A 15018-nucleotide genomic window follows, 5' to 3' on the forward strand; every position below is an offset into this window, starting at 1 on the left:
AAGGAAAGAAATATTCATACCCCAAAACAAAGTGAGTAATACAGCTTGACCCATTCACAGACAACCAAATGTTACTTAAGAAAATGAAATAAAAACTTGACAAACATTAAAGCAGTCCTAACTAGAAACATGAACTGAATATATATTTCAGATAATCTCAACTATTTAATGACTTCTATTATCTCATCCTTAAAAAAAAAAGACATGTGAGTTAAAAAAATCTATTCTTGTTATCTGAATTAGTATTATTTTAATTTTCAATGGTCTTCAGATGTCTTGCCATTTTTCAATTCTTGTCTGTAAAGCAGAAGCATATATGATGCTTCTGAGATGCCAAGCTTTCTCTCTGGCTCTTTTACTATTTTGCACTGTGTGACTTAAACATCCAGAGTTTTTTTTTTTTTTTAACTTTTCAACAAGTCATTTTCAATGAATCTCACTATTATTCCCTTTTTCACTTGCCTGTAACAGTTACCAAAAGAGGTAAAAGCAAACTGTGGATGCCTGGAGAAAAAAATTCTTTCCATTCACTGATTAGATTTACAGGAAGACCGCCAGTGGTATCCAGAGTTGTGGAATCAAAAAAAGCACTGAGTTCACAGGTCAAATCACAGCTGACACAGGCAAACAGTTGTACAAGTGGAACAGAATACAATGTCTGATTCTCATTCGTTGTCTGAAGAAACAAAAATTAAATAAGTAAGCAGACTTCTAGAATACTACAAAGCAAGGCAATAAAGAAAAGTCCCTTTCATTTCTCTAAATTTAAAAAGAAGCAGTTGAAATGCATAGTCTCAGAAGACATTTATATATTTTACATCAAAATAACTTCGTTTCAAAATTAAATACTAGGAATTATCAATAGAATCAATCCATTTATTCTGAAATGTTCTATTTTATTTCTAAAACTATGAAAGAAAATATTATCAATTACCATTTACCAAGTTGAGTACATTAAAAGCACATTTATAATCTTCTCAGGAGCCCTACAGGAGCCCTAGTAATTGGGCATTGTTAAACTATTTTAAAATAAGGAAACTGAGGCTCAACTAGGTAAACTTTAATACTCTAAGCCACACAGCTAACAGCAGGCAAAGCAGAGATTCAGACAAATTCAACCCTGACTGACTTGCTATGTGACAGCCCATGAGTATTACACATCTGGTTGCTTTGGGTCATAAAAAGAACACTAATTCCCTCTGAATTTGCGTAATCTTTAATGCATTACTCTGGCAATACTGAAACAGTACATTTTATGAATAATTTAATTAGAACCAAAAGACCTAAAAACTTGTCATGAAAAGATAAAACCTTAATGGGCTGTATTGCAAATATTATGCCAGAATGAGCTAATGGAGAGAACATTTTAAAAGCAATTAGCAGATTTGTTACTGAATGATTTTGACAGACATTAAACCTCCATCATTTTACTGATCTGTCAAGTAGTAGCTGGTGTGGAACATATCTATAAAGTGTTTAAACGTTTGCAAAGGAGCTAACTACAATCGTTACTTGAAGAAGATTAGCGAATAGTTCTGGTACACAGATATGCACGAAGACCCGGTAGCCGTGATGACCCAGCAGGTTAATTTACCTCCAGCCAAGCCAACATGGAGCACATGATGAAGTCCCATTCACTCTCTGCCAAAGGAGATGAGCAGTATTTCAGAAATAGGGAAAGGAACCGGATTATTTCTATATTTACACCCAGTATCTCTGGACTTACTTCTGACAGATTACTGTGATAAAGACAAAAACAAAACATTGAAGAATTACATAGACATTCAATTGGAAACATTTAAATCTCATATATTTACAACAGACTGACTGAAATGTCTACCATCTTATTGCTCTACAAAACTGTGACTATAAGATACATAATCTCAGTCCACATCATAAATAGAGGGAAAAAAACTGTATAAAGTATTACCTACCAACTGAAAAGAAAAATATCTTCATGATCTTTCTTCCAGGTTATCAGAATTTTTAATATACCATGTAATAGCTCTCCATCATCTATGCTTTTGGTTTGCAGACAAGAATTGAAAATGGCGAGATGTCCAAAACCTCCTAAAGCAAAATAAAAAATTTAAAATGTTTTTAATTGTATTGCTACTATAAAAAAGAAAGTCTACTTTGAGATAGGTTAAAAACTTTCTTCACAAGTGTCCAGGTTAAGAACTCTGAAAATTAGGGCTTACATGAAAGAGTCAATGAATGAGCTTATAAACTCCACAGGGCAGGGACCCTGTCTCCACACCCAGCACAGAAAAGAAAGTGTGGAAGGGAAGCTGGGAAGCAAGTAAATGATACTGTGCATTAAACTAACCTATGCTACTTTTTTGTTTTCTTAAGTATAGGACTTATTCAGCATACCTACCTCTCAAAAAACAAACAAACCTTAGCTAGAGTGCAAAGTTAAATAAAGTTGGAAGATAGAACATACTGTTTCCTAATTCATACATTCACTCAGTAAGCATCTACTATGTCTGGAAAGTTCTTAAGGGTTCCCTACTCTTTAGTATCCCTGGCTCCTCCTTATCCTTCAACTCTCAGCTTAAATACTGCCTCCACATTGAAATTCCCAAGTATACAAAGTATGCACCTCCTCATTTCTCTAATATCACTTATTTGTTGCCTTTATAGCACTAATGTTTGTTTATTTACTTATTTTGGGGGGAGGAGCTCTACTTTTTTATTAAAACATACAATGTTATATTAGTTTCAGGTGTACAACATAGCTTTTCTGATATTTTTATACATTACAAAATGATCACCATTGCAGTAAGACCAGTTACCATCCATCACCATAGAAGGTTGTTAAAATATTATTGACCTTATTCCCTAGGTGTACATGTTTACTTATTATCTTAATTAGAAAGTAAGCTCCGTGAGAGCAGGAACCTTGTCTGTTTTACTTACCACTAGCATATGTCCCCCTAGCATGATGCCTGAGATCCAGAGACGTTTATTTTGACTGACTAAATGAAGAACAAATAAATGAGTGAATACAAGGTACAATGTTAGATGCTGGGGAGAGAAAGCTGAACAAAATCCAGTCTCTGAAGGGACTCATCTAGCAGTATTGGCAGACTTAACAAATTAGAATATAATATGGCCAAAAACTGAGAGCCCAGAACAGGAAATCAGATTGAGTCAGAAGAGGCTTCCTAAAGTTGGTGTGTGAACTGGGATTTATCAAAAGATCAAAGTCTGCAAGCCTAGAAAAGGGACACTCCAAGGAATGCTAAGGCACAAAGTTGTAAGAAAGTACAGTGTTCAAAATTCATGAGAATTTAGCATGGTCAGGGTCCAGGATGGAAGCAAAAGAGGTAAAACCGGAGAAATAGTTGCAGTAAGATTGTAAAATGTCTTATAGGCCAAACTAAGGATTTAGGTTTTTATCCTGTAGGCAAATGGGAACCAAGGGAAAAAGCAAAAATTAATTAATTAATTAATTAATAACAATGTAATCTTCCTTTAAAGGCTGAGGAAGAATTTTTAAAAAAATCTTCCTGACAAAATAGAAGAGGCTCAAGTTTAATCAGAAACAACTGATTTTCTAATAACTGAAAAGTATTTCTTAGCTAATTCTGTTTTGTCACTTTGGCTGGAAAAGCAAAATTGACTGTCAAATCTTAAAAACATTCCCGTTCCTGCTGGCCTCTGCACAGCTGGGCACCTCTGGTCTGTGTGAACAGCACACAGCTGTGTGGCACCGTGTTCCTCTCTCCTGCCCCTTCCCCCTCTCTGCCATCCTTCAGTTATAACCCGTGCTGGAGAAATCACCTACACTTCCATTAGGTAATCCTCTCTTCCGTGCACAATAAGTTCAACTGTATCCCTGTTCCAGAACCGCAAATCCCAACCTAATCCCACAGTTTAACTATATAAGTGAGCTCAACGGTAAAGCTTAATGCCACAAAAGTTTATTTTTGACACCGGCTGGCCCTTTGTGCTATCAAGGCAATTCTGTTTCATTATGTTCTTTGATGGACATATTCTTCTTCCACTATTTCAAACTTTCCCTACCCTTCTTAAAATCTACAATCCAGTTTTTACTTATTAAATGACCTAAAGAGACATGAAGCCATGAAGTTCCCAACCCCCTCTATACCTACATGTGCGTCCATCCTACACCGTTCCTTATCTTGTCTCCACCTATACGTGGCTGGTATCTTCTAACTGCTCTAGATCCAACCCTACATGCCCTCCCCTCTCACCTTCTCAGTGGGAGCTATTGTCAGTTATCCCGTCTCTATTTTCTATTCCCCCTCCGTCCCCACAACATATATTTCCCCTTTGACCTTGTGTTCATCTCTGGCTTTCACCTCTTTCAACATCCCTTTCTGCCAAACACGCAGAACAGACTATCTGCTCCCATTTTCTCACCACTATTCATTCCAACAATGCCAAAGCCAATGGCTGGACTGTGGCATTTAACAGGTGATGAATATTACCTAAAACTCTGCTTTTGCTTATTTTTTATCTGTAGTCCTTATTCTCAAATGTGCCTCCATCCACATACTCATTAAATCTATGTACTGGTGTTCCCTTGATATTCTTTTCACTCTTCACTCTCCCTAAACAAGCTCATACTTATTTACGGTTTTACTACCACCTACGTGACATGGACTTTGAAAGCAGTTATTTCCATCCAGCCAATAGTCTATTGCTTACTGACAATCTCCATTTTAGTATTTATTCCAAAGACACCTTAACCTAATGTGTCTAAAACTCAACATTAGCTCCCTGTATACTACTTCCCCAACCTCCTTCCAATCCTCAAGTCTCCTATAGGGTTTCCTATAAGGCCTAATGGTACTTCCATATACCCAGTCCAGAAATATAATCACAGAACCCCATCAATTCTACTTCCTACGTCTTTCATTTCCATCTCCTCTCTTCCATCTGTGCCTTGATTCAAGCTCTCTTATCTCTCATCATGATTATTCCCATAGCTCTCTACCTAGTCTTCTACCCCTAATCTCTCTTCTCTCACATTCACCCTTCACACAGTTGTCAAAATAACCTTTCTAACGTCAATGTGATAGTCTTACTACCTTCCTACCTAACTAGGGCCAATAGCTCCTTACCTCCTACCGCTTAAAGTCCAAACTCCATAACTGACAAAACTAGGACTTTATGATGTTTTTCAAAAATCCATATTCTTGTGCACCTTAACAGCTTTGTCCCCAACTTTCTACCTTAAATGTCAACCAAAATGAACTATCTGCATTCTCCTATGTTTTTGTGTACCTGGAATACCTTTCCCAACTGTGTCCATATGGAAAACTATCTTTCATCACTCCATTGAAATATTTCTCTTTGTGAAATAGCCAGAACATCTCAAAGCCATGTAGAAAACTCCTTTTCTGCACTTTCACACATATGACATCTTTTTGCTACGTCAGTTATCATACAACTTTATGTCTACCTTCTCTACAAAAGGAATTGCCACATAGCCAGGGTCAGTAAGTGCTTGTTAAACTAATAAGCAAATGAACTAATAGAGTACAGAATGTCCGAAAAGTTTAAAACATAACAAAAGCTGTTCCCTCTTTTGCCTTTGTAAGTTCAATCACTGGTTGACTAGGGAGAGATGACGCGTAGCTAAAAAAAGCTGTACATGGAAAAGAAATGATTAGAGGGTATCTGTGTTTGTGAATCTTCCCGAAAGGCTGCAGCATTTCTGACCTGCAAAATGGTAACAGCCACTCTCCAATGACACTCGTCCTACTGAGTCAACTTGTTATATAGAATAATTATAAACTAGGAAAAAAATTAACTATAATTCATCTCTGCTAGATTTGGATTTGGATATTAAGAAACATTTCTTTCATCTCAAGCAATAATTAGTGAAATATTTATTACCAAGCAACTAACCATTAATACTGCAAACATCTTCCTTGGTCCAGGCCAAAAGGGCAGGTATACACTGAGCAATGAATTCTTTCCTGTCTTCTTTTGACAAAAATGGACAGAGACTTTGAATGGTATGCATGTTACCTTCTGTTAGTGGAAAAAAACTGTTTAAAGAAAAAAAAAAGGTATGAATTATATTTATCCTAAATATTTAGTTATTTCAGAAAATTCTTCTTATTCAGACTATTCAGAAAGACTAATATTTCCACTATATAAAATAATTGTAGAGAAAAAAAAAGAAACTAGGAAAGAGATTGACACTTGCTGATGCTGGATGACGAAACTGTGGATAATTATTTTTTGCTGCTTCTTTCTCTTTTTCACGTTTCTAATTTTTAAAGTAACTTTCCCCGTGTATAATTTTTAAAAATTATACATGATTATGCTCTCTTTAAGAGTCTACTGATTCAATTTAAAGAGTACTAGCTGCATGTTGTTTGTATGAACTGATATTCATATATGTGCACATATATAGTTGGGTTTTATTTACCTAAGTTTTGTATTATTTGCCACTTATATACTTTGTAGACTGTCTTTTTTTTTATATCTTTATTGGAGTATAATTGCTTTACAATGTTGTGTTAGTTTCTGTTGAACAACTAAATGAATCAGTTATATGTATACATATATCCCTATATCCCCTCCCTGTTGAGCCTCCCTCCCATCCTCCCTATCCCACCCCTCTAGGTCGTCACAAGGCATGGAGCTGATCTCCTTGTGCTATGCAGCAGCTTATATACTTTGTATATAAGTATATACACTTCTGTACTTTGTAGATTGTTTTACATCAGAACATATAGGTATAAAGTATTCTTTCTACTTTATTTATTTATTAAAATTTAATTAATTATGTATTTATTTATTTTCAGCTGCATTGGGTTTTCATTGCTATGCGCGGGCTTTCTCTAGTTGTGGCGAGCGGGGACTACTCTTCGTTGCGGTGTGCGAGCTTCTCATTGCGGTGGCTTCTCTTGTTGCGGAGCACCAGCTCTAGGCGTGCGGGCTTCAGTAGTTGTGGTGTGCAGGCTCAGTAGCTGTGGTGCACCGGCTTAGTTGCTCCGCGGCATGTGGGATCTTCCCAGACCCGGGCTCGAACCCATGTCCCCTGCATTGGCAGGCGGATTCTTAACCACTGCGCCACCAGGGAAGTCCATTCTTTCCACTTTAAAGCTACATAACTAGATTAAAAACAAAACCAGGGATCCCACATGCCGCGGAGCAACTAAGCCGGTGCACCATAGCTACTGAGCCTGCGCTCTAGAGCCTGTGAGCCACAACTACAGAGCCCGCGTGCCACAACTACTGAAGCCTGAGCGCCTAGATCCCGTGTTCCGCAACAAGAGAAGCCACTGCAATGAGAAGCCCCGTGCACCGCAAGGAAGAGTAGCCCCCACTCGCCGCAACTAGAGAAAGCCCGTGCGCAGCAACGAAGACCCAACGCGGCCAAAAATAAATCTAAAAAAAAACCCCAAATATTCCACACTATCATAATTTAACTATTTCCCTATTAGTGGACATTTAGGTTTTTCCCCCCAAATTTTCGCTCTTACAAATAATGCTGTAATAACTGTCCTTGAGCAGATACTATTCTGCATATGTGCAAATACCTCTTTAGGCTAGTCTCCTGGAAGTAGAACTGCAAAATCAAAGGATTTGAGTGTATTATATTTTGATAATTTCAAGTTGCTTTTCAAAAAAGCATAATCAATTTACATTTTCACTAAAACTGTACAAGTTTGGTTAGCTGCACACTTAATGACTCTTTTTAATTCCTGGCAATATGGTAGATAAAATGTACTACTTTTAATTTGTATTTCTTTTGTATTTCACATTTCATAAATGAACTACCTTTGACTATTTCACCTATGAATTACCTGTTCAAGTCCTAGATACATTCTTCAATTTGAATAGTTTTATTAATAGAAGCTATTTATATATTATGAATATTAATTCTTTATTAATTTGCAAGTGTTTTCTTCCATTTTGCCACCTGCCCTTTAACCTTTGCTTACTGTACTTTTATCATACAGAAGTTCTCTTTTTAAATTGTGGTAAAATACACATTATGTAAAATTTACCATATTAAAGTGTACAGTTCAGTAGTGTTATGTTCATTCACATGGTTGTGCAACCAATCCCCAGAACTTTTTCATTCACAAAATTGAAACTCTATCCATTAATTAAGAACTCTCCACCTCCCTTCCCCTCAGCCCCTAACAACCATCATTCTACTTTCTGTCTCTATGAATTTGACTATGCTAGGTACCTCATATAAGTGGAATCATACAGCATTTGCCTTTTTGTGACTGTTTTATTGCACTGAGCATATGTCCTCAAGGTTCATCCACATTTTGTTTTAACATCTTTATTCGAGTATAACTGCTCTACAATGGTGTGTTAGTTTCTTCTGTATAACAAAGTGAATCAGCCATACATATACAAATATCCCCATATCTCCTCCCTGTGGCGTCTCCCACCCTCCCTCCCCATCCACATTTTAACATGTCAGAATTTCCTTCCTTTTTAAAGCAGAATAATATTCCATTATATCCACTATATGTATATGCCACATTTTTGTTTATCCATTTATCTGTTGATGGGCACAAAGGTTTTTGTTTTTACAAAATCAGGTATCTATTGCTTCTTTTATGGATTCTGGGTTTGTGCTTTGCTTAAGATCTTCCCCATGCCAAGATTATAGTCTCATTTTCCCCTAATACTTTTATAGGTCTGTTCTTTACATTTAGTTTTCATCTGGGCTTTACTTTTATGTATAATGTAAGGGAGTGGGTCTCACAGTTTTTTTCAAACACATGTCCTATTTTCCTAATGTCATTTATTATTGACTCATCTCACTGATTTGAAAGACCACCTGTATCAAAAACTAAATTTTCATATATGTGTGGACTGGTTTCTGGACTCTATATTTTGATCCAGTGATCTGTGTGTTCACCAATTTCATACTGCTTAATTATTATTTTGGTAGGGCAAGTCCTTTTCACTTTTCTCTTTCATAAATGTCCCAGCTATTCTTAAGCATTTTTTTCCTTCAAATGCATACTATGTTTAGAACAGTTTGTCAAGTTTTTCAAAAAATTCTGCTGAAATTTTGATTGACATTACACTGAAATTATAGATACAACAATTTTTTAATTTTTTAATTTTTATTTATTTTTTTATTTATGGCTGTGTTGGGTCTTCGTTTCTGTGCGAGGGCTTTCTCTAGTTGCGGCAAGCGGGGGCCACTCTTCATCACGGTGCGCGGGCCTCTCACTATCGCGGCCTCTCTTGCTGCGAAGCACAGGCTGAGACGCGCAGGCTCCGTAATTGTGGCTCATGGGCCTAGTTGCTCCGCGGCATGTGGGATCCTCCCAGACCAGGGCTCGAACCCGTGTCCCCTGCATCGGCAGGCAGACTCTCAACCACTGCGCCACCAGGGAAGCCCGATACAATTTTTATAATTTATTGTCCCACCTTCTTTTGTGATCTTAAGTTTTATAATTTTAAATTTTTGTTAAATTTATTTCTGGGTATTTACAGTTTTGTTGTCATTGTGAACAGAATTTCTTTTTTCCTATGCCATTTTTAAATTGATTATTACTGGTAAATAAGAAAGATACTGATTTCTGTATGTCAAGTATATGTCCATCTCATTTGTAATTAGTTTTAATACTTCTTTAGTTAATTCCCTATGACTTTTATAATCAGAAAAAAATTAAAAATTATGCTGAATAAAAAAAGCTAACATCAGGACTTCCCTGGTGGTGCAGTGGTTAAGAATCTGCCTGTCAATGCAGGGCACATGGGTTTGATCCCTGGTCCAGGAAGATCCCACATGCTGCGGAGCAACTAAGCCCGTGCGCCACAACTACTGAGCCTACGCTCTAGAGCCCGCAAGCCACACCTACTGAAGCCCACGCGCCTAGAGCCCGTGCTCCACAACGAGAAGCCACCGCAATGAGAAGCCCACGCACCGCAACGGAGAGTAGCCCCTGCTCGCTGCAACTAGAGAAAAGCCCATGCGCAGCAACGAAGACCCAACGCAGCCAAAAATAAATAAATTAATTAATTAAATTACTTTAAAAAAAAAAGCTAACATCAAAAGATCATATGCTATATGACTCCGTTTATATAACATTCCTAAATGATAAAATTATATAGAGAACAGATTATTGTTTGTCAGAGGTGAGGAGAATGGCAAGAGGGGAGGTGGCTTTGGCAAGAAAGGGTAACATAGGGGATCCTTATGATAAAACTATTCTGTAGCTTGTAATATGGTGGTGGTAACCCACACAGAACACACACACAAACACGTGAGTGCAAGTAAACTTGGTCAGTGAATTGTATCAATGCCATTCTCTTGGTTGGGAAATTGTACTAAAATTATGCAAACTGGTACCACTGGAAGAAACTGAATGAAAGGTACACAGAATTTCTTTGTATTTTTTTTTTTTTTTTTGAGTCTTTATTTCTGTGCGAGGGCTTTCTCTAGTTGTGGCAAGCAGGGGCCACTCTTCATCGCGGTGCGCGGGCCTCTCACCATCGCGGCCTCTGTTGTTGCGGAGCACAGGCTCCAGACGCGCAGGCTCAGCGGTTGTGGCTCACGGGCCCAGTTGCTCCGCGGCATGTGGGATCTTCCCAGACCAGGGCTCGAACCCATGTCCCCTGCATTGGCAGGCAGATTCTCAACCACTGCGCCACCAGGGAAGCCCCTGTATTTTTTATAATTACATGTGAACCTATAATCCACATTAATAACTGAACTCAAAATAATACATTTAGGACTTCCCCGGTGGCACAGTGGTTAAGAACCCACCTGCCAATGCAGGGGACACAGGTTCGAGCCCTGGTCCGGCAACATTCCCACATGCCGCGAAGCAACTAAGCCCATGTGCCACAACTACTGAGCTTGTGCTCTAGAGCCCGTGAGCCACACCTACTGAGCCCACGTGCCACAACTACTGAAGCCTGTGCACCTAGAGCCCGTGCTCTGCAACAAGAGAAGTCACCACAATGAGAAGCCCGTGCACCACAATGAAGAGTAGCCTACGCTCATCGCCAACTAGAGAAAGCCTGCGTGCAGCAACGAAGACCCAATGCAGCCAAATAAATAAATTTATATATATATATAAATTCTTCTAAAAAAATAGTAATAATAAATTTTTTAAATTTTTAAATAAGATTAAAAACATCAAAATTTAGCTTACAACTCTACTGTACCAGAATACACACACACACATATAACTTCTGAATTCTTCTTGGTAAATCAGTAAATTCAAAATGCCTCTTGGTAAATTTCAGCTAGGTGTTTAATTTGAATGCTCAGCTTCTCTAGTATGATCAACTCTAGTAAATCTCTAGTATGTCCAACCTCACTATTTGTCTTAAGAACACATTTATTTCATTTTTAGAATATATGTCAATAGGATGATCCTTATTTAAAAGTAACCTTTTTTTAATTTAATTTTTTAAATTTATTTTTTATTGAAGTACAGTTGAATTACAATGTTGTGTTTATTACTGCTGTACAGCAAAGTGACTCAGTTATACGTATATATACATTCTTTTCATATTCTTTTCCTATCACAGGATATCGAATAGAGTTAAGAGTAAGTAACTTTCCTTATCATTTCCATTTAGCAAATAAAGTGATGGAAGGATAGGGAGATAGATTCTACCAGAGAGATTTCTGGGGAAAAGAGAACAAGTTTATGAAATGCTAATTATTTATAGCACATATAAAATTCCTCAACAAAATGTTATAAGGTTAAAAATGCTTATTAAAAAAAAGACGTGTCCACAACCTAAAGCAATTTAAATTGTTAAGTCTCATTTTCTTTAATTTCCTCATTTCCTAAGTCTTGTTTTCCTGATTCATTAGACTGTTTGTTAGTTTGGGGTTGCCAAAGTGACCACTCATAATAAATTTCAAAGTAAAAGTATTTTCAAGAAGAATACCCTTCTTTTCTCCTATAATGCCGTTTTACTTCATCAGATGAAACACTTCGGGAAAGGATCAACTTAGCAATAATAAGAGACCAAAGGGTGCCATTTTCCCTGGATCTAAAAGAGGAAAAAAAATTCTGTTTTTAAAGTGTAGTTAAGATTTTTAAACAATGCTTACCTGGATTCCTTTTACAGAACTAAATAAATCACCTTGTAAGGGTATCAATTCACACAGCACTTCTGCACCCAAACAACTGCTGTTACCAAAAGGATTGGGAACTTAACTTCTGAAACTCCTTTACAGCTGATATTGAGCTCTCATCCAAGGCAATCCCAAAGCCCCTCAAGTTCCAATAGGGGAGATGACCTTAAAGATTAAGCTTGAGGACCAGAGGTTGCAGCTGGAAAGAGGACATATCCCAGAGGACACCGAGGATTGTTGAAGTTGAGAAAGCAAGGAGGTATTGATATCCACTGAGGAAAGTTCTGAGTGTCAAGTATGTAGAGTGGGACTGGAAAGGAAGACCTGTTCAGCCTGGGGCCTCTGATACTGCAAAGCATACGAAAAATACTACAGGCAAGTGAAAAACTCTTCAAGAGAAAGCAGTTCAACACAGTAATTTCAACGAGCTAACCATCAAACTGCTATAACCTCTACAACAACTCTGTTTTCATACCTACTTCCTCGTCTAAAGGAGAGGGTTTTGTGGTTATGATATTAAGACACACCTGCAACAACATGCAAGGTAAAAGGTTAAATTTAGAGTAGTGGAAGGATGGGTTACATATGACAAATTAAAACAACTTCTACAGGATTCTATTTCTTTCATTGTCATCTGGCCCTTGAATGTATTTATGGATTTAATAACCCAGGCAAAGTCCAAATATCTCACCAGAAGAGTAAATCAAGTACTTAGTATCCACAAAGTATTTATCATTAAGAATTGGGATTAATTTAGATAAACCCTCTGATTCAAAGATTAGCATGAAGTGGGCTTACATTTTAAAGACACAAGCCATAAACTAGCAAAACAGTCATAAAAAAATGGAAATTGAAAGAGATTCTTACCTGTTAAATAACAGCTGCAAAAGGCCAGAAGTATTACCAAGTCCACGTAAGTTATCGTATGTAATGTTCATTTTTTGAAGCATTTCACAAAATCCAGTTAGAAAAATAGGTGGATTGTCTAATTCTTCATACCACTGCAATGAATAGAGCAGTTCTGCAACTAACAGAATGGACAACACATTACTGAGTATATTTTGTGAACAGACCTTTGAACTGCTTTCACTTGTCCCCCCCATTCCCTAACATTGTTGTGCTCGCTAATTTCAAAATATCTATGAACTGGGACTTCCCTGGTGGTCCAGTGGTTAAGACTCTGCACTTCCAACGCAGGGGGCGCTGGTTCGATCCCTGGTTGGGGAACTAAGATCCCACATGCTACGTAGCGCAATCAATCAATCAATCAATAATCTATGAACTGATTTTCAACTATTTGATGTTCAAGTATAATGAAATGAAATACCTGATACGGGGAACTAAGATCCCACGTGCCGCATAGCACAGTAAGTAAGTAAGTTAGTTAGTAAGTAAGTAAATAAATAAATAAAATATCTATGAACTGATTTTCAACTATTTGATGTTCAACTATAATGAAAGCTGAGAATACCTGATATAATATATCACTCCTCTCCCAAACATTACTTGGTCCGTTTTCTGATTAGTTAAGAATGTGACAGTAACCTGAGTTATCAGAGACAGATACTGGAAGAATCTTCCTACTATTTTTGCCACAAATGATAAGAAGTTGCATCCAGGATAAGCAACTATGGGACCCAAGACCTGAGAAGTTCAAGTCAATGTGTTAAGAAATGGGAGAGAGCATGATCTAGTACACAGGGCATGGGCCTTGGTGACAGACTAGTCTGGATTCAAATGAGCTGCACACATCGTCATCAGCTAGGATAATACAAATCTACCTCATGGGACTACTGTGAGAATTAAATGACCAAGTATCACAAAACCTGGCATGTCACAGGTTTTCAATACATAATTAGTCACAACTCTCTTTTATAAAGCCAGGTATGGATTTTGGAGTTAGAAGACTTGAAACCTAGTTCAAAAATCAAATCCCATCCCTTGCAAGTTCCAGATAAGAAAAACAAAAATTATTACTCTAATTTCCATTGTTGTTTTTGGACAGATTCACTCTGTGAGTAAAGTAAACAGCAGGCTAATCTCCTTGACCTCAACTGCATGTGGAGTTCGCTCACCACGAGAGGTGTTCCAGCTTTCTTCCACAGGGCACAATATTCTCCTACGCTAGTAACTGTACTCAGCTGAGGGCTCACAATCAAGACTGATACAGGAATTATGCAAGTCCTCCACCTTTCAGGCCATTTTGTACAGGTCACACTGCTACCTACAATTCTACACCATTTCCTGGAATGGGGGAATTTTTAAATCCTTTTGAAATTCAAGATTTGAAGCTCCACTTGCTGGGAAAAAAATTATAGCCCTATACAAAGGTAGATTGATTCAAAAATTAATTGAAAATTCAGAATCCTTGATGAAACACAAGACTCACTTAACCATTTTCTTTAGGGTTATGTGCCATAGGATATGCTTATACTGATGTCATGCCAGCTAGAGTAACATCTTATACCAAATTCTGCTCTATTGCTAACAAGACTACAGCAAGATATTCAGTATGATTCCATTTGATTTGCAATTTAATATTCATCTCTTAAGTGTCCTCAAGTTTCTCATTGCTAAAATAATTAAAAGGAGCTGAGGATTTTTGATTCTTTAAAGATTTAGATTGAAGTATAATCAAAATTATTTCAAAATTACATTTTAATTACTTCAAGATTTATGTTTATATGTATTTATCTGAATACTCATATATACTTACTTATGTTTATATGTATTTACCTGAATGCTCATATATACTTACTTATTTTCTCAAGCTCATTATTTTCTACGACTATTTCCTTTTTCAGTGCAACTAATATCATTTTGCTCAATAATGCTGAAGTACACAAATGGCTGGGAAGTTTCTTTGTATCTTGTTCTTTAAAATCTGTTTTGAAACACTCATAATTCAAACTCAGTCTTCCTTCTAAAAGAGGTCTATGCAACCA

At 37.1% G+C, this 15018-nt stretch overlaps 1 protein-coding gene across 2 annotated transcripts in view; it reads right to left on the reverse strand.

Annotated features, from left to right (window-relative positions):
- Positions 1–15018, reverse strand: part of LTN1 (listerin E3 ubiquitin protein ligase 1) — a 65871-nt gene that overhangs the window by 14891 nt on the left and 35962 nt on the right. For both annotated transcript variants that reach the window (XM_059921415.1, XM_059921413.1), the window contains 7 exons: positions 14832–15018; positions 12941–13100; positions 11884–11988; positions 5887–6029; positions 1935–2070; positions 1595–1739; positions 463–676 (listed from right to left, as the gene is read on the reverse strand). In XM_059921415.1, the coding sequence (XP_059777398.1) occupies positions 463–676; positions 1595–1739; positions 1935–2070; positions 5887–6029; positions 11884–11988; positions 12941–13100; positions 14832–15018 (1090 nt within the window). The remainder of the gene's footprint in view (positions 1–462; positions 677–1594; positions 1740–1934; positions 2071–5886; positions 6030–11883; positions 11989–12940; positions 13101–14831) is intronic.

The sequence above is a fragment of the Balaenoptera ricei genome, chromosome 4, assembly GCF_028023285.1.
Source record: "Balaenoptera ricei isolate mBalRic1 chromosome 4, mBalRic1.hap2, whole genome shotgun sequence".
Classification (NCBI taxonomy): Eukaryota; Metazoa; Chordata; class Mammalia; order Artiodactyla; family Balaenopteridae; genus Balaenoptera; species Balaenoptera ricei.